This window comes from Polypterus senegalus, chromosome 6 (genome assembly GCF_016835505.1).
Source record: "Polypterus senegalus isolate Bchr_013 chromosome 6, ASM1683550v1, whole genome shotgun sequence".
Classification (NCBI taxonomy): Eukaryota; Metazoa; Chordata; class Cladistia; order Polypteriformes; family Polypteridae; genus Polypterus; species Polypterus senegalus.
Genome location: NC_053159.1, coordinates 99,088,046 through 99,108,930, shown reverse-complemented (window position 1 = coordinate 99,108,930; position 20,885 = coordinate 99,088,046). Strand labels below are relative to the sequence as shown.

The following is a 20,885-nucleotide window of genomic DNA, read 5'->3' as shown; positions in this document are numbered from 1 at the left end:
TGTATGAGATGGGCAGAGAGTTGCAGTGATAAACATTGTTGGTAGTGTGCTCTTCAATCATGTTTGCATATCACCTAGGAATTTTTGGGACTATCAAATAGATAGATACATTCAGAAACTGAGAGTTCAATGCCAGCCTTCAATTCAAATACATCCATTTCTTCAGTTAGAGTGAGACTTTAGTATTATGCCAAACTGATACATCAGCTGACAAAGGCTTGTGCTCACTTTTGACTCTGGTCCTGCTCCAACATCCACATGAAATGGTTGTTAATAAATAGAGAATTTCAAAGGGAAAACTGAAAGTTCAAGAAGACTGGCATGAATTATTTTGTAGCAAAACCAGTTCTTGTTGCATCCATCAATTCAGTGATGGTACCTGGGATTGTATTCAGTTACTAAAGGTACATTTCAGCCTACCATATACTGGATCACAGAACAAGCATTCAGTTTGCATATCTGTCATTGGCGATTCTTCCCAATAGAGTCTAGCATTCTTTAATCTCCCAGTAGATGGTGTTGTTGTGGAAAAAATTTAATAAAATTTAAAATGTTTATAGCAAATGCAGCTTAGTTGTTATAATCAATTTTTTCCGATTTTCCAATACAATTTCTCATCTAGAAAAAATGTTTCTTTTTGAAGTATGTGAACTTTTCTGTCTGCCTGGTGCTACTAGCCCTTGGACAGGCCCTTTAACTCTGCAGTGACCTCTGCATACGTTTTCTTGTGTGTGTACACATGCAACCTGAACTTTTTAGTTCTTCTTTGGGCATTGAAGGTTAGAAACCTTGGAAGTGACTCAACAATTGATTTATTATCACCCAGTCTAAAAATGTGTGAACATGTATATTTCAGTATTACTGAGTAATCATTACTTAATTTAAGTCAATTACTTATGTAAAGTATGATTTAGCACTTTATCCATTGAACAAAAATTTGACACTTATTAATTTTAATTTGAATTTATGCTTTTGATGCTGAGTATTTTGTATGTTGATACTGAATTTTTTTTAAACTGTCCCAAGGTGGTTGTACTGTATGGTGATATGCTGATAGATCTTCATTTTGTGTAATTTTTCTTTTTATACCATTATTAGGCTGACATTTTATCATAACTGGTACTGGTAGCCTAGTCTGTTCTCACTCCCTTAAATGAAGTTTACTGGAGTCCTTGACCCCTCTCCATCCTCTCCACTGCCACTCTGATCTTTCACAAGTATTGCCATGTGGCTCCAACGATCTTTACTCTGCCAAGTCCTTGAGTCTCACAACTGGACTGATAGTCCATTATCTAGGAGACCATAGGCTCATCCACCAGCATATCCCTGTTTTTACCCCTTATGAGTGATGGCTGGATGGCCCTGAAGGCACTATGGGAGTCAAAATACATAATCCTCACAGTGCTCCCAGCTTTATCCAGGTGAGAATAAACCTTTGGAGCAGACAGATAACTGAATCCCCCATTCCAAGATAGAGGAATTTTTAAATGTTGATAATTGTAAAAGAAAATATGTATAGTAGCGATAATATCAAATTACAAAGGCCTTTCCATCTCATGTGGTTATGACATTAAGAATGCATGTTCTATTTTCAGTTCTAATTTACATAAAATATTTTATATACATTAAAGTACTACAAAAAGGAAATGTACAGCATGTAACAAATTATTCAGAACACAAAATTTACGTTTCATCTCTTATTTTTTAATCGTTAATTATTGCACAAAAGAAAAAGACACAAGAGTGCACGATGTCATAATGTGACAAGTGGTCATAATTAAGGTGCAAAGAAAAGTGTATGTGTATATATAAAGTATCCCAGTACTCACAGTAAATTAATAAACAGCTTCACAAAAACAACATATTTTAAAGAAATTCTCTCTAAATCGCTTAATTAAAAGCATGTAAATTCACATCTCAATTAGGCGAACTGACATTGCAGCCTAACTGAAACAGGCCTGTCTGTGGTATTTGTGTCTTTGCAGTGTAAGCTGTCACTTCTTCCTTTATTTTACTGAACCTTTCTGGGACTGCTGCTTTACTGAAGTATTTTCGACTAGGCACATCATCATCATGCTGGGGATTCAATAATGTGCATGAATTGTGTCTTTGAATGAGGCTTTTTCTACTGTGTAAAGTGGGAGCCTACCTCGAGTCAAAAAATGGATAACAACATTAGTGTAAGCCTTCCATCTGACAGTTTCTCATTAATATTTTGCTGCTTTTGTAAATGAAAACTCAATGTTTGTCAGTCCCTGCGAGTTAGAAGGTAGAAGGTGTCCGTGCACTTGATTTACTTTTTTGTACAGTTGACAAAAGGCAGTCTCACTTGATTTTAAAAATGGCATTATTTTGGACATTTGATCAACCATTGCTGTTTTTTTGCTTCGACTTTAAGTAACAGCATGCTCTGATGCCATAACAGACATCTTTTCTCTTATGTGTGTTTCCCAGCAAATCTTTTTTCTGAATTAAATTTACATATTTTGTTTATAGTCTGCCAAGTCATTTTGAAAGGCACTCTCCAGTTCTTGTAAGAATGAATAAAGCCTAATTCTCAATTATCTCGATAGAGAATAAAACTGTCTATATAAAGCAATAAATATCTAATCATTAGATAATTTTGAACATTGGCCCAACCCCAGACAGGAGTATGGCCATTTAGGAGCAGATAAGAATACAAAAACAGATCAAGCATCTCCACACTGTATGCTAAATATAACATCAAATGATATATAGCAGCATATGGTTGCTGAACAGACTTATGACCTGAGGATAACAACTGTTCCTCAGTTTAATGGCCTGAGTGCTAATGGTCCTGGGCTGTTTGTCAGAGCAGAAGAGGGAGAAAAGGCACTGTGCTGGATGGCTTAGATCTTTGAAAAAGCCTTTCTAAGGCTGAAAGTTGACATCCAGTGCCATGAAAAGGTGTTAATTTTCTACTGTCAAAAGAATAGTCCAGAGACATCGAAAAAGGTTTGGGGTAGCCACCCGTATATTGTACCCTAGCTGAAAATGGGTAATTCGTACTGAGTTCTTCACAGGTTTGAATCCAAAACAGAACTGAGGAGAAATATCATGGATCGGAAGTGACATCATCAACGGCACCTGAGCCGAAAGTGATATGTCATCGGGACCTGAAGTGAAGCCATCAATGGCATGGTATTGGAAGTGACGTCATCAATAGCATTGGTACTGGAAGTGATGTCATCAAAGGCACCAGAAGTGACCGGGATTTCCAGTGGATGGTCTGCAGACAATTGAGAGAGAAAGTCAGTGCAGCTCCCCACCCACTGGTCTGGGATGGTACTTCTATTATTCAGGTTCTTTAGCTGCCTCACAATCGCAAGTGTGTGACACTATATTATTACAATTTTAGGTCTACAACTAAAATCCAGTATTAGATAAAAATGTTTTTTTAACTTTTTCATTTATTGAATAAGAAAAGTTATCCAAGAACAGCTGGTACTGTGTTAGAAAGTTTATGTGCCCCTTGATATATGAATCCAATTAAAAGAATAGATAAGAATTAGCTGACTGAACACAGCCAGACTTGATTACAGACAATGAAAAATGTGCTTGTTTTGATCCTCACCATCAGAGTCAATTACTCATCATAAAGATCCACCAAGCAAATCAAGCCACGATCAAGGAACATTTCTGAAGAGATCGTAAAAAAAAAAACCCAATATAAATCAGTCAGTAAATGGCTACAAAATAACTTTACCAAGTCACATTGGGGTCCACAATCCACACATGGAATGCATTTGAAACAAGAAGGAATGTTCCTAGAAGTGGGTGGCCTTCCAAAATTATTCTGAATTCAAGAAGTCACTAGGGATCCAGAAAAAAAAAACAGCCGAATTACTGCAGGCCTCAGCAAAGTCTGTGTTTTTGACTCCATCATTAAAAAGACTGAAGAGCAGCTAAGTAGAAACCATTGCTCACCAAGAAGAAAAACACAAATGCTCATATCACATTTCCCAGAAAGCAGCAGATGATTCCCAGACCTTTCCTATTTGGATTCATAAATGTAACCCCTCTGTCTGTGACAATATTTAGCCCAGTGTGAACAGGTTTAGTCAATCACAAACTATCCCACTTTCTCTTTACACCAAACTAAAAACGTATTATGTGGTTGCATTCATGTTTGGTAAATCCTAGGTTGATGTCATAAATATATCCATGCATCCATTCTGTTGTCAAGATAACTTGAATTTCTTTTGTGTGGTTAAACTCATCCCACTTTCCACCTACTCTTGAACGCTCATAATCCACTTCATGTGTCAAGAAGCCTAAGCTCATCCTGTCATCCTTGAGCCAAAGCAGGAGCCAGCCCTTGATTTGGCACACTTGCACACAGCCATAAGAGATCACTAGCTAGCCTAACATATTAACATGAAAACTCCATAAACATTGACTTTGCACAACTCTGCTCAATACTGGGTGCAAAACTAGGCAACATTTACAGTGAATGTCAAACACAAGAATCTTAAAGCTATACAGCCCACAATCAGTTAATTACTCATCTTATCATTCTGTGAAATAAATTTCTATTCAATTATTAAGTAACATATTTAGGTTTGTGCACCACAAATTCCTACATTTTTACTTGAGATTTGAGAGGGGACTTGCATCTCTAGTCCTTTAGTACCATCCAGCCAGGGGTTTGTAGTGCAACTGCCTTGGAACACTGCCAAGCTGACCCTATGTTTTCAAGGACTATGATGTGATTCAGTGGGCTCAGAATTCATTAACCACAAGGGCTTTGAGAGATACAGAGCTGAGTGCTTTATCTGTGTGGATCCGAGGGCAGAGACACGGGCTTTGAGTGTGCATGTTGCTTTGATTCTAGCAGCAACAAAGCAAGTAGCAAATGACGTAATTAATTACATTTCGAATAGAAAAGCTTTTAAGCAGCACCTTATGCCTCCCCTGATGTTTATCCCCTCTGAGAGGCTCTTAAATCAGAGCACAAATATGTTGAAAAACAGCTAAGGGATGAAACTGCAAAATGGTGAAATACATAATAATGTGATGTGGTAGTGAGAGTCAAATGGCCGACTATAGCTGTGTAGTTAGGGAGTGGCAAATGGCCATCTGCCCAGCGACTGATGACTTGCTGTTGTTTAACAAGCATTAGATACACAAACTGAGGTGCGGCCGGGTCAGTTGTCCTTATGAGACGAGTAGGGAGATACAAAAGGCAGTAAACTATCACGCAGATGGGGCCTAATTGCATACCACCAGACAAATGGAGGCAAAGCTGAATTACCACTACAGTCCATAGTTTAGGGTTTAGTTAGCACAGCAATTCCAGATTGGGCATCCGTGCCTTGAGTGACGAGTTAAAAATAGATTTATTTTTTCCAACATGAACAAAAATGCAATGCAAACCTTCACAAGGTGACAAGCTGCTCAGAAATACTGACAGCCTGTTAATTATTCATTTGTATTGGTACAGGTGGTCACTTTATAAAATCTAAACACATTAGTTATTTATTTACAGTATACTTTATAACAAATGGTGTACAGACAGGTTATCAGTTACATATTAAGTCAGTTAGCCTTGTGGTTTCTTGTCATAACTTAACCATTAGGCCACACTGCCTGCCTGTGCTAGACTTTTATACTGTTATGGGTCCAAATATCCTAGAGTGGTACTCAGTAATCATGTCCGGCATTGTCACTGGCAAGGCCTGAGTGGTAAGAGTGTGAAGGCTTCATAGTCTGACCTGTCCGGACCCATGCACACAGCAGTAGAGAGAGCCTGAATTCAAAAAATTGTAATAGAGGATTCTCTCTTTCTCAAGGTGTGCCAGAGAACAATGGCCAGTCTAAGGCATTCCAAAAGGAAAATTTCATAGTGGTGTGAAATCATGTGAGTGTCGGTTGTACAATGGTGTTTGGAGGCTACCCCCTGCCATGACTTGCTTGTTTTAAACATTTGTTACTTCTTTTCGGTGGCAATTCAAGTGTCCATTTTGTAGTAGGCCAACAAGATTGAGAGGCAATTCCCTGCTTTATGCAATCTTTCTGTAGCATTCATGCCTCTTTCCAGCTTGTCGCAAGATATCATACCAGAAGACAATGGGCTCCAAGAGGTCTTTCACAAGTGAATGTAAAAAGTTCTTTTTATATAGTGTGCAGTCTTGCCTCAAGTGAATTCCTTTCTGGGAGATTAGCATTATTTCTGTGTGCCACAGGGAGAGCATCTTCTTCTTCTTCTTTTCCTGCTTCTATGTAGGGTCGATGTGTTTGATCAACCTTCTCCATATAGCTCAGTCCTGCACCTTCTCCCCAGACAGACCCTCTTCCTTCTGATATTCTTTTACTTTATTCCTCCACCTCTGCTGTGGTCTCCCTCACTTTCTCTCCCCCTGTACTTCTATTCCCATCACTCTTTTGCCCACATATTTATTGTCTCTCCTCATCACATGTCCATATTACTTCAACCTAATTTTCTTTACTTCTTAGATATCTCTCCCACTTTTGTTGTACCTCTGGTTGTCTCATTTCTTATTCTGTATTTTTTTTGTAACTCCACATATCCATCTCAACATTTTCATTTCTGCCACATGTAACGTCTTCTCCTGCATTCCCTTTACTGCCCATGTCTTACCTTAATTTTGTGATCACATAATATGCCTGATACGTTCTTCCAATTGTTCCAACAATATTGCACTCTATGGGTTATCTCTGTATTGTTTTCCATCTTGGGCTGCTACTGATCCGGAATATTTAAGTTTAACCACTTTTTTCAATAGCTCTCCCTGCAGGCTAACGTCTGAATCCTCATCATTACTTAATTTTATGTATTCTGTATTCTTCTAATTTTTCTTCAATCTTCCAAAACCTTTTTCCATTCTTCCGACTTCCTCTACACATCTACATTTCCAGTGCTATACAACAGAATGTCATCAGCAAAAAGTATGCACGGGGTACTAGTCTTGTTCCATGACTCAACACACCCATAATTAGATCAAAGAGGTAAAGACTCAAAAAAGATCCCTGCTACAGACCTCCTCTAATTGGAATCTTGTCTGTTTCCCCAACACTCCTTTTTACCCACTCCTCACTCCATTCTGGACAATCCTCACTTACTTTTCTGATACTCCTTTCTTTCTTATGCACCTTCAGACTTCTTTATCTGGCACTCTATCATAAGCCTTCTCCAAATCAATGAACACCATATGTACACCTTTCCGTTGTTTCTCAATGCTTTTTTATGATTTGTCTGAATGCAAATGCTGCATCAGTTATTCCTTTCCCTGGCATAAAACCAAACTGAATAAAATATTACTGTTGATAAAAATCAGAACACCTGTTTCTCAAGATTGTTTGCATATTTTGACAATGCATGTTCATGTTGTAGCAGACTTACGTAATGTGTATTGCAGCTTAGGTGAAGGGTACCAGTTACAAGATAACCACTGCTAAAATCCAAACAGATAATCTGATGAAGGTATCGTATCCTACGTGCAGTGTCTGGATGACACATCTGTTGTTGAACGACAAGATCTAAGAATTCACGGTGAAGGTGCATCAATGAAAAAAACAAGTCTGGTTATGCATGTGTTGACCCTTCAGATTATGAACACAAGAGATCTCATTGTCTTTGGAAGTTAAGTTCAGTGAGGAAGACAGTAAGTCCATGTGTGAAGATAACTGCAATTTACTCGCTTTGAGGAAAGTCAAATTCACATCCTGTAGCAAATGTGAATACTGGAGAGGGTATTAGTCATTTACAACAAACCCAGTCACCAGTGACTTTATTTTTTGTCTTATCAGGGACCAGGGTATGTAGTTAGTACTAAACTCTTTACAAGAATAAAAACTTAATGTAATTTTATTTTTCTGATGATGTTCACAGTGGCAAAATGCACAGTTGATCGACCAGGGCGCCCATCCTCATCAACAGTTATTAGGTCTTCCTGGGGAATTCCTTGGTGCTCCTAAAACTAGGTGAAAGATATAATCTGGCAAGTGTGTCCTGGCTCTACATTCTGCCCTAGGAACCTCTGTGAAGAGTGGTCTGTGGCAACGTGCTGGTTTTAAATAAGCATGCCCCGCAAAATGCTGTCTCTAATTGGGCACGGGTGAATGGGAGAATGCGCTTCACTCCAGGAACTGATGGAGTTGGGGTTGTCTGCTGAATTGAGAAGGCACATGTGATTGCATGTGTCAGGCAAGTGCATCATTAGTTCCTTGAGCGCTGCATGCACCCATTGGGAGAGTCAATTTAACAAGAGCCAGCACAACAGAGAGAGGTATGAAGAAAAAAAAAGACAAATGGGAGAGAGAACAGAAACAGCTTGTGGACTTAGCAGCATAAGGTGGCAAGATGGGGTGGTCCAGACAGATTGTGGGGGAAAGGCAGCATGCAATCATGGGAAACTGCGAAAGAGCAATGAATTGGCGCTCCAGGGGCTGACTATTTGAGTAGAGTGTGTGCAAGCATAGTGGAGTCCCTCACAGGGATCCGAGGTACGACTGCAGGAGTGTGAAGAATAGCGTGAGGACAACTGACCCTGAACGGTCTGGCCGGAGCCGTGTGAGGCAGTTAAGATGGGGGTTGAGTGATTAACACCGCAGCTGTTGACACCTCTGCTGGCTGAGTAAGCAATAGTTGAGCCGAGGAGACAGGGATGGAGTTGTGCTGGCCTCCTCTGACTGTACACTAAGGACCCGATGGCTGTGTTGTTCCTGCTTTTCATTTCTCATTTTAAGGATAGATTTTGAAATCCATGCATTTCACTTATTTATTTATTGAACTTTTGAGTATTGCACCTGTGGACACTGTTTTGACTTTTTTTTATAATAAAAGTACTGTGGCATTATACCTGCCCCTTGTTATGTATGCCCTCATTTGCCTGCCTTGTTCTGGTTACATTACTGACAGTTTGTGAGATCATGAGGCTCCCCCAAGCAGCAAGGAGTGTGGATCTGACCCGTACCATCACGAATGGTGGCAGCAGTGGGATGAGCCAAGGCCGTGGTGAACTAAGACTGTAAGAAAAATAGCAAGTGGGATAGGTGCCTGAATGTTTGAAAAAGAACCCACAGACACAAGCCAGAATAGGACTTTTAAGAACTTTGAACTTTTTAATGGACTGACTTTCTAATTGTTTGTTTTTAATGTCTGTTTTAGAGTTCCTATTCTTTTAATGTCCTGGTTTTACGAGGGGGAGGGGCTTGGGCTTTGTTTGTGCTTTAGTGCTTATATTGGTTGTAGTGCAGTGAAAGGCCTCGCCATGGACATGGATCAGCAGTTGCTTTGAATTGGGAGAAGGTTGGAGCCTTTCCTTGCAACTGGGGTTTTGTGGAGAGCAGTGTGTGAAGAATGGTCCGTGGTGATGTGCTGATTTTAAATAAATGCCCACAAAGTGCTGGCTTTAATTGGGCATGGGTGAATGAGTGAACATGCTTCACTCCAGGAACTCTTGGGGCAGAGGTTGCCTGCCAAATTGTGAATGCATATGCAAGTGCATCTGTCAGGAAGGTGTCTCATTAGTTCCTTGGACGGAGTAGTGCATTCACACCTGGGGCCAATTGGGAGCGTCAATTTATAAGTAGCCAGCACAACAGCGTGTGGAGAGAGCAGCATCAGGTGGTGAGATGAAACAGGCCAGACAGCTTGTGGGTATAAGGCGCCGCGACCTTGGGCTTCGTGAAGGAGCCATAGAGTGCTAGTTTGCCCCACTGAGTATTTGTGTTGAGTGCGTGTGAGCATGGTGGAGTCCTCCCCAGGAATCTGAGGTATGACTGCGGAAGGATGATGGAAGAATAACTGACAAAGGATGACAATGGATGGACAAGACCACGGCTGTTAACAGCAAGCAATGAGTGAGCCAGGTAGACGGAGATGGAGTTGTACAGGGCTCATCTGACTAAACATTAAGGACCCAATAGCTGTGTTATTCTTGTTTTGAGTTTCTTGTTTTAAGGATGGATTTTTAAACGAATGGACTTTACTTATTTATAGAACTTTTAAGTATTTCACCTGTGGAACCTGTTTTGATTTTTTTTTTTATAATTAAAGTACAATGCCACTTTTACACCTACACCTTGCTATGTGCATCATCATTTGCCCGGCTCGTCCCAGTTATGTTACTGACGGTTTTGGGATCAAGAAGCTACCGCAACCAGCAAGGAGTGTGGAGCTGACCCGCACCGTCACAGCCTCAACTGGCAATTCCAGTTCAGAAGTTTCTACTCTGAGGTCCACTGGCATTGCTGAACTCCTCAAAAAAGCAAAAATGTTGTCAATTACCAGTAAGTTAATATAATTAGGTCACTATGGAAATGAGCATTTTTTTGCAGTAAACATATTTATTTTTTCTTTCTGAGATTCATTTTAAACCTGTTTATTTTAATTTATTATTTCAAAATACTGCACTACATTCTGTGTCTTCCACATTAAATGTAAGGCAGGAACCAACCCTTGATGGGGCACCTGTACTTTGCAGAGCTTATTCACTCATGGGCACAGTCACACTCAGAAATACTGTCCAGTTTGGAAGTAGCACTCAACCATTAGGCTCATGCCTTCATGTTGTAGGAGAAAATTACTACAGATCTGAGCAGAGTTCAGAATGTGCCAAACCTAGACGATGTTCTTAGAGGTAGCAGTCCTAACCAGTAGTCCATTGCATTCCTCCATTATCTAAATCCTTGCTATTTTCTATATTGTTTTATTAATTTGCCAACCTATTCATTTTTCAAAGCTACGTAGCCCATTACATAGTGATAGGGGGTGTGCAAAGCATGGTCTACCCTGGTCAGGACACACATTCCATCACAGGGGACATTCCTGCACACATCAATGTTTATTCCCACTAAGGGGGTATTTAAAGAAGCAAGTCAGCTGAGTTTAAATCGACAAGCTCAGTTTATTTCAGCTGGTTTTGGTTCCACCGTTAGGACAGGGGCAAGTCACGCTTGGTAACTGAAACAACTAAATGTCATCTCTTAGGCTGCTCCATACCAGAATAAAGATAAAGCTTAGTGTAGTGTTGTAAATTGAAAGTTCATAAAAATCACATTTAATAAGAAATAAAACCTCAAAGAAATTTAAAGTTGAGCTTCTTTTTTGTAGCATATCTAATGTTGATATATTAACTAGTTATACTATGGTTTAAATGAATTTGATACAATGAACATTACCTAAATTATACAATGAGAAAGCCAAGAGTTAATAATATACAATATTTAAATTATGTCATTTGTTATCATCATATTCTTGATTAGATGATTTTTCTTTTAGCATATCTAATGTTGCTACAAAATGGTAAAACAATAGAAGATAAAGTAAACATGAAAATGCCAAGAATTAATAATAAATCACATTATTATACCATTATATCAAGTTATTATGCTATTTGTCCCTATTGCTTTTTATTGTCAAGAGAAAAATATACAATAATAATAATAAGTTATGCATTTAGGCATGTTCCATGGACCTAAAATTGAAAATTATAGAAAGTTCCAATTCTTACAGTAAGTAGCATAGAAATATTCATAAGTAATGTAATGTACAAGAAAAAAATGGCACACTTCAAAATCTTTCTGGATGGTGTGCTTCTTTCTTTGGAGTGGGAGCTCATGTACTTCATAGAGCTTTTAAAACCCCAGTGTGAATAATGATTAGAAAAAAAATCTATTGCAAGTTTTGATATATATGTCGTGAGAATATTTATATGGATTATGTATAGTAATAAAGTGTAATGTGTATTAAATAGATTCAATTTCACACCTGAATAATTAATTTCATTCGGTCTCTTTATAATTCTTATAACAGTTCATATTGTTTTTTTTCCATTACTGTAATGTTAAAAGAACAAAATGTTTTGAACTTCAGGATCTGCCAATAAAACAGAAACACTCGGAGAAATGGAAAGCAGGTGTCTGTGGTTGCATTAAATGTATAAAAAGCCAGTTTGCTGTCAGCAGCCCTATAGGATCATTCATGGCGTCTACATTTCTTGAAATTCTGTTAGATAAGGAAGCTTAGGTTATTTATTGGGGTTTTACATTACAAACTCCTTGGTATTTCCAGATGATTCGGAGGTGAGTGTCAGTCAGCTTTGCGCCATTATTACCCTAACTATTCTGTAACATTTAATTAATTATTTACCGCTCTGATGCTGATCTTTCTGATCATAAAATAGGTCATTATGATAGCAACTTACAAGAAGAATTCATAAGTAATTGCTGAATTATGGTATTTGAGGGTTCCCAGAGAGTGCCTCTTTCTCTAGCATGATTTTTCTCAAAAACTAATCAGCATATCGTCATCTCATAACAGGCTTAAGTTTGGTATTTTTCCATCCAGCCGTTTTAGCTCTAGACTGTCCTCTAGAAACTGTGACACACAGACGCAAACCCATCAGTGAGATATCAATGTTTTCGGTATCAGGGGAACCCTAAAACATGATATTCCACTGAAAACTGGAAATTGAAATTGTTAACAAATCTAAACCTTTTGCTCAAAAGACGACAGGTTATGGTGGAGGAGGGTGCAAAGCAATAACTATACTGTACATGCATTTAGTTGAAGCCATACATTGCCAACTCAGCCGACTGTTGCCTATTGGTTTGCTTTTATCTGATGCACTTCTACAGTGTTGGCACAGTAGAGAATCTTGGAAAGGCATTAGCATGTCAAAGAGTTTCCAAAGGAGAATTCTTTTCTGAAATGTTTGTTTTTAAGTTTTAAGTACTTGAAATCAGACATTCACAAACAAGCTTGTTTACAATCAAACTCAGAAAAAAGGATTTTTTCATTTGACTAATGCAATTAACATTCAGTTATACAGTGTACAGATACCCAACTGTGAGGTATTGGTTTTGGTATTTAATCGGTCTGCTATAGAATGAGACACAGCCGCTCTCTCTTTCTTAATAGCAGACACATTTACTTTTCAGGTTAAAGCATGTATTATTTCTTGCTCCACTGCTGTAAAGGCTGCCTTTGTCTCTGTTACATTCACTTCTATTTTAAGAATTAAAATTCTAACCATTTCCATGCCACTCTATAATACACCTTGCATCCAATCAGCTTCACAGTTACTGTCTCATGTACTCAATCTGTAAATATTCTACTTTTTTGCTTCTTTTTTTGTGCCATTATAAATGTTCTTGGTGATCCTTTCTTGGAGCTACTTAATTATGCCTGTACTTATGAAAACTGCATATTGGCTAAGCTCATCTTGAGTTAACGTGAAACATTTTGTGTTAATCTGCGCCACCACCACCTAATCAAAGCACCGTGATGTCCCTACATTAATGGATTAAAGGCCAGAAGTCCACGTGACCATCATCATCAAGTTCTTCCATGTGAACCTTGAATGCAATGAGGACTGATTAAGGTCATTTATGTTAGGTAGAATGCCTAGAGGGGGCTGGGCAGTCTCATGGCCTAGGAACCCCTGCAGATTTTATTTTTTTCTCCAGTCGTCTGGAGTTTTTTTTTGTTTTGTTTTTTCTGTCCTCCATGGCCATTGGAACTTACTTTTATTCTATTGTAATTTATATTCTTTAATTTTATTTTCTTATTTATTTTCTCTTTTTTCTCTTTCTTCATCATGTAAAGCACTTTGAGCTACATCATTTGTATGAAAATGTGTCATATACATAAATGTTGTTGTTAATAGAACCAACTGAGCTTAAATTGAAAAACAAACCTTAAATATTTAAGTCAAGCTTACTCTGCTTAGTTTTGAGATAATAATACTTTGTGGAATAGACCCTGGTCAACCTAGACTTACCATTTAACCTAAAAAGGACATCTTTAGGATGTGCGAGGGAAGTGGAAGATGCAATGAAACCCAAATGAACCCTAAACTGTCCTGCTTTAGTAGAATGTTAATGTGGGGGCAGTATGAGACGTAGGTGATGTTGCTGCCTTGCTTGTGGCCTACTAATCAGGTTCCCAAACCCCTACACTGGGAAAATAAACTTGGATAGTAGAGGGAACCGTTTATGTAAGCCAAATATATTGTTATCACAACCTTCCATATTTTTTACAACAATTATTTGTGGTCTGAATAGTTTTTAGTTCCTAATAAAGGTGATGTCCAAAAGAAATACACAAGAATAAAATGTTATACTTAATAATAAAATGGACTGGTGGTGAAAAGGTGTAGTACTATGGTGTTGTACCATGTTATCCATTATGGATGTAGTGAGAAGTTAAGCAAAATTAGGGTTAGGATTAGGGTTAGGACACCTTACATTGGCTAACTAGAAACATTACAATAGGCAACCTTTTAAGGCAACTCAGGCCCCTTCTTCAGGCAAGATGGTGAAAAGATGTAAAAAGAGTTCCATAGTACAGTAGTTATTGCTGTTTTTAGATCTGCCATGCAAAGTAACACTTTCCATTGAAAAACATGCAAGAGTGATGGTTCGCCTTTACCATGCTGTAGGCTAATATTGGAAACACAACGAAATGGGAATGTAGAGCCAATCTGGAGCATCAGTGTCCATATTAATGAATAAATAAATACTGTAAGGGGCACATGAATTTCATGCTTCCATAATGCATCCTAGCAGCATCAGATAAAAGATAGGAGCCGGCTGTGGATGTACAACAGGCAGATTAGAGATGCCAGTTATCTAATTTGTATGTCATGGGTTGTAGGAGCAATCCTGAGTAGTTAGAAAAAATCCACAAAGACACAAGTAGCATTTATAAACTCCACACAAATAGTGACCATGCTGGGAATTAAATTCAGGTCCCTAGGTCTGCTGGGAGACAGCACTTGCCCCAGCACGGCTCACGTGAAATGTGATAGCATTCATTTTTACCTAGCAGACATTCATTTACAAAAGTTAGAGTGCTGTACTCATTTGCTAAAACAATAAAGTAAAACACAAGCACATCATGGAATGTGTACATCATTTTTAATAAAGGCTCTTAATCACCAATTAACAGTAATATAAAGGACAGGAAGCCGAGTAAAGCAGTTGCCACGTGTCTTCTGCTATAGTGTGTTCTTGATATGCCTCATATCAACTCTGAAGTATACATGTAGTGTCTTGGTGTGAATGTAACATATTGGCGAAGCTACTCGTCATTTCATCACAGCAGCAACTGACTAAAACTGCAAACAGTTATGTTGGTAGGTCTATTGATGACAAGCATACAATTGAAAATCTTCTGTATCCAGCAACTGAGTTAAAAAACATGCTTTTGGCAATAAAAGGTCCCGTACAGTATGTTGTGATGTGGAATGAAATATCAGAATCATATCTCAATGAAAAGATGTACTGTATATTCTCCTTCCCCAATTATGCTGGAGTTGGGGCAAATACAGTATGTGCTACAAAATTATCTCTGTAGAGCACAATTGACTGGAGTGTTATTGTTTCAGATCATTAGGTTTCTGGCCCTTTGCCCTGCTGGTAACTGTATTCGTTTTCATTCAGACTGAGTGATCGGTTAATCAATTACTGTATCCATAGACTCACATCCTGACACACAGACATCCTTCTGAAAGTGGTGGATTCCTAAAATGTGCAAATACAGTATTTTCGACTCAGAATCAATATTTTGACTTCTCACTTTTCTTTTCTTGCTGGGTATACAGCTATGGAATTGGCAGGAAAAGTCAAAAGTTGAAACCTGCCAGTGGTATTGAAGTACAGAGAAGATCATTATGTTAGTTTTCCAAATATCATAAAACATGAATGAAGTTTTGGATCAGTGATTCAGTTGATAATACTTTAATTTGGCTGTATAATTTTCATCATGTGGAAACGTTTACACAGACCAGTCCATAGTTTCTTTCCTGAAGAAATACCCATTGTTACTGCTTTCCATATCTAAATCATAGCAGCTTTCCAGCTGTTCAGTTATTTTTATGATGTATCTTCATTCCTTGTGAATCATGACACTCCTAGTCCTCATTGGTTTCCTGGAATTTCCACCGAGTATGTGAGTGTACATGTTTGTGCTTGTGCAGACATGTGTCTGGCCAGATTTGAATACTTATGTAAATGTAAATGTAAATTACAATGACTTTGTTTTTATTATGACCAGTGGGATTGATTTCTCTGTTGCTGTTTGCCTACCTTATTTATATATGCACATTTTGTAAGGTTTTCAAGCACTATGAGCCTGTAGTAAGTGAACGAATTAGTTCAATTATATAAAATTTAACAGAGAGAAGTGCAATGGTTAGAATGACAGCCTCATAGATCTCTCAATCTCGGTCAGTCTTAGCCTGACATTTGCTTGTCCCTCCTGTGTCAGTTTGAGTTTTTTTTAAAGTAGTTCTGGTTTACCTCCTTTATACCCAATTGAATATGAGTGGGTACACGTGTGTGATGGACTGATGCCTCATCCAAAGCTTGATTAGTCCTTAAGTCTAAAGTTATCTGGGTAGGCTCAGCCCTTGTGACCTTGAACTTGATTAACTGTGTGTGAGAATGCCATGTTACCAACTGAATAGGCGTGTGTGTTATTGCCTGAGTTTACAAACATACAAACCTTATCTTATATAGCATCTTTGTTTAGAAAGCACCATCCTAACTAGCTTGCTCTGTAGGCTACACTGCCCATGTGAAAGGGGAAGCGTTAGGTGGTGTGCGATTACATGTATGCTTGTGTATAAGTAAGTTGGCAATTAAAAGAAAACTTTTTGTATGATGTACACGCTGTAGGCCGGCTGTCATCGGTCTCATTCTTTCCATGTGTCTGTCTGTAAGACTCCTGCAGTTCCAGTTCTGATATTCAAGATAAAGACCTCTGTGTTTTCCAGTGCTTTATAAAATTTAAGCTGCTATACTTCATATCTCCCTTGTCCTGTTTTTACCATTTGTCCCACTCCATCTTGCTGGCTTTCCCATCTTTATTTGTTTAATATTATGTACAAATGACATGATAGATACTAAGCTAATGCTTTGTGTTAGAACTCGCTTTGAATGGTTCTACTGCATATCAAGGGTCAATTTATTATTGAGAGAAGAATGTGGGCTAGGTGGCCACATCAGAACACCTTGACTGCAGTTATCTGTCTCTGGTGTATAGTAAGTATGTTCATATGACTTTCCATGCATGCAGAACCATGTTGCCAAGATAAGCATGAAGTGTGCCAAGTGATGGATCATCATCCATTGAGGATTATCTCATTGATTACTGCAAGGGAAAGCTCTGGCTTCACAAAATCTTGTAGACGGACAGATGGATGGAAAAATAAAAGAATGAATGGTCAAATTAAAATAAATAGAGGATGGTTGATTTTATCTGAATAAGATTTACAATCCTTATACAAGTATTCACATTCTTAGACTTCAGTTCTTTACGTGTCACTGATTTCCATTATATGCACTGTAATGAAGTCAATAAAATAATACAAAAAAAAAAACAGAAAGAAAGAAGGAAATGACAGTAGCATGATGGCATTTCTACCATCCAGTTCTTTGACTCTATTTCCCCAGGGATGACTCTGGTGTAAAGTCGTAAACCCATGTTTTCTTAACACCAGTTTTCATGCACAGCACAAAGACAAAGATTGCCAAGTTAATTGTGATCTCCAAATAGGGCCAGGAGTGCATATGTGCAGAAGTGTGCCATGTGATGGACCAGGATAAAGAATACATATGATAATGAGAAACCAGAAGTGCTTATGGACAAATAATACAGAAACTGATCCCCTTCTGTTTGGCTGGTCTCTAGCCCATTTGTCTATATTGTAGAATTTTCTTCTCCTCCTCCTCATGTTCACTTGTTGCATATTTCTCTATGTTTGGCTCATATTCCTTCTTCTCATGCCAACTTTTTTCCCAATTCTAAGTTTGTCTGGCTTGAGACACAAAGGCTCTTCTTGGAACTATTTCCAGGGGCTATGGAGCCCTACTACTAGACCAGGAGTCAGCAATGGCTAAAGAACTCCAGGAGTCATCATCAGTGTTGTGCATGAACTACTTTGTAGTTCAAAAGAGTAAGTTCATTGAACAAGCTAATTCTTCTAAGAACAGTGAACTTAACATAACATATTTCCAAGTGGAGAACTTGAATGTGAGCTAGTTCAGCTTTATGTGACATTCTTGACCTGGTTTAGGTCCTGATTAAATGTTTTGCCTTACCCTGTAATGTAGGGGTGGAGCCGAGTCTGAATACGGTATTTGAATAAGCACAAATAGTGAATTTTTACGGATATTTATTTTGTACACATTTTTTGACATTTATTTGTATTCACAAAAAATAACGTCAAATCAAATAGGCACAGCCTGTGTCTGCCTGCTTGTGCTTAAGCTGCACCCCCGCTGGCACGAGCATGCGGTGAAGCTCCGCTTTCGCTTTTAGTAAAATGTTGTACTTCACAAGGCCACTTTATATTTTTCCTCTTTGGACATGTAATATGTGACACGAATTTTGACCGACATGGTAATAGGTTAGTTCAACTACACGCTGGTTCCACAGTCACCATTTGTGTTACATGGTTGAAAATAGAGCAGTAATTTATATGTTTACTTGCATCTATTTAATTTTATTTTTTGACCGGGAGGATATTAGCATATATGGTTATACGTGTTTGCTGCTGGGTATAATTCAATAAAGTGTATTTAAATAAAAAAGTCTTCATAATTATTGTATTTTATTCAAGAATAGCCTAATATAAGGCATGCAGAATTGAAAAAGGTAAAGTCATGGGTAATTTATTCTCACTCCTTAAAAAATACTAAATAAACTGAACAAGAACTAGTTCAAAATTGAAACGGTGAACTATGAACGTGAATTTATTCATTTTAATCTGTGTGAACTGAACTTTGAGCTAGTTCTTGTGAGATGTGAACTTGCACAACACTGGTCATCATGTAGAAGCTTCCTCTTATCCCTGAAATCCAGGACACATAGCGGTTATAATTCAAAGCAAACAAGTCTCTTTGCTACCATCCAACAGCATAAGGGACATCATGTCTGCTTCTCATTCTTCCCCAGTATCCTAAGTTAACAATTTTGGCCCTGTAGTAATTATCTCTAGAGCTCTGTACTCAGTCCTGGATGACAGTGTCATCTATTGGTGGTGACCTGTTATCAAAGATAACATCACCAGTGTCTTGACAACCGGGGCACTTTATGGCCTTTCTACTGTGCTACTACATCATTGCAATTATAACCCCTGCTTTTACATTCAGTTATTCCCATTCAGTGCCCGAGAGCCAGTGGGCTAGTCCTAACTCATGGATGGCTGTAGTGTGCTTTCATAGCAGTGCAGCACCTCATGGTTACATGCATTAGGACATCCACCAACTTTAATTTCTTAAAAATTGTGGATCCCCTCTCCTGAAGTGTTTTTTTTTTTTTGTGTTCACAGATTCTCTTGGCTTTCATCATATTGCAGAATGGCTGAGAGCATTTTCGGAAATGGAATGGATCAATGGATTTGTCCAAATGATCGCCAGCTTGCTCTTCGGGCCAAGTAATTACACTTTTTCATTCATACTGTTAAGAATGATTTCAAATCACCTAATGGTTGTTCCAAACATTATAAAGCTATTATTACTGTATGTTTGTGAGGTAAATTAAAAGAATGTATAAAATTATTGATAAATGCAGAATTTTGGGTGTAACACTTAAGTGGCATTTCATGCCTAAGAAGATCTTGTCACAAAATGGCATTTTCACTGTTCAGTTTATTTTTCACCCTTGGTATCTAAGAGGCTGACTTGACTTCTTATTCATTATTTCTATTGTGTGTACATTATTTGGAGTCAGAATCCTGAGATGTATTAATTAAAACATTTACCTGTCAGCTAGAAGGCCGACACCTTCCACACAGTCCTATTCATGTATCACATGGCAGAGCTGGTTTACTTCAGGCCATGGTCATTTTTAAAGCATACATATCTTAAATGTCATTCCTGGGTCCTTGATGAGAACATCTCTTCTACTGTTTGACTCACAGGCTGCAAACGGGCTGGTCAGTGCATACCTTTCAGACTGAAAAACAAAGGAAGAGCCAGAGTCTTAATTCTGACGAGCTGGACATGATTGTGACAGTAATCCAAAGAGCTGAGCATCTGGAACAGGTTGAGCAGCAGAGAATTGGGTAAGACAGAAAGGGGCTTGTCGCTTTTTACTTTCTCATATACGAAGTACACATAAAGTATTGTAATTGTCCAAAGATTTAGATTTTGATGAATCTTAACATTTTAGACCTCCCAGACTTTCTGGTATACTTCTTATACTTTCTTGTATACAAAGTGTAGGGAATCCTCCAAAACTTCCATTTCGAGATTTTAATGAATCTCGACGTTTCAGACCTCCCCGAGTGCGAAAATACCATTTTTGGAATTATGTCTGTGTGTCTGTATGTGTTGTGTGTGTGTAAGTAAACTTGAGTATGCTTTCACTTAGGTCAACCATATTTTGTAAACAAGTATTAGGTACAAAACATAGATTTCTATCAACTTTTTGGCTATTTTCGTAAACCAGAAGTTGTACTTTTCCTTTTATTTTTGCAGCTACAGAGTCCGATTTATTCAACTTTATTTTATAATAATTGTTCAACATATTATTAATTTGATTTGATGTTGATGGTTCTTTAATGTACATAATATAAAAATATAATCATTGTCTTGAGGTTTACTCCTCAAATATCCATCCCCATATCTGAGTATACGAGAAAGTCTAGGGTAGACCACTCCCGTTTTTTACCTATATGTATACTTTAGCCTAAGTACCATTGTCTTCTCATCTAAAAACACTGGTCTATGATGGGCTGAACCATGTTTTTCCTTCTGGTGTACCTTGCAGGAGAACTTAACTGCAGAGTAATAACCTTAATTCAAACAGTGACTATCACATTAAATACTGACAGGCTAACCAGAGCTTGGTTAGAACTCTGGCCAGCACATGTGTCATAAACTCACTT

General features: G+C 38.1%; 1 protein-coding gene across 2 annotated transcripts in view; it reads left to right on the top strand.

The window, feature by feature from the left end:
- Nucleotides 1–20,885, top strand: part of LOC120531333 (rab effector Noc2-like) — a 269,102-nt gene that overhangs the window by 14,914 nt on the left and 233,303 nt on the right. For both annotated transcript variants that reach the window (XM_039756636.1, XM_039756635.1), the window contains exons 2-3: nucleotides 19,326–19,430; nucleotides 19,917–20,060. In XM_039756636.1, the coding sequence (XP_039612570.1) occupies nucleotides 19,354–19,430; nucleotides 19,917–20,060 (221 nt within the window). In that variant the 5' untranslated portion in view covers nucleotides 19,326–19,353. The remainder of the gene's footprint in view (nucleotides 1–19,325; nucleotides 19,431–19,916; nucleotides 20,061–20,885) is intronic.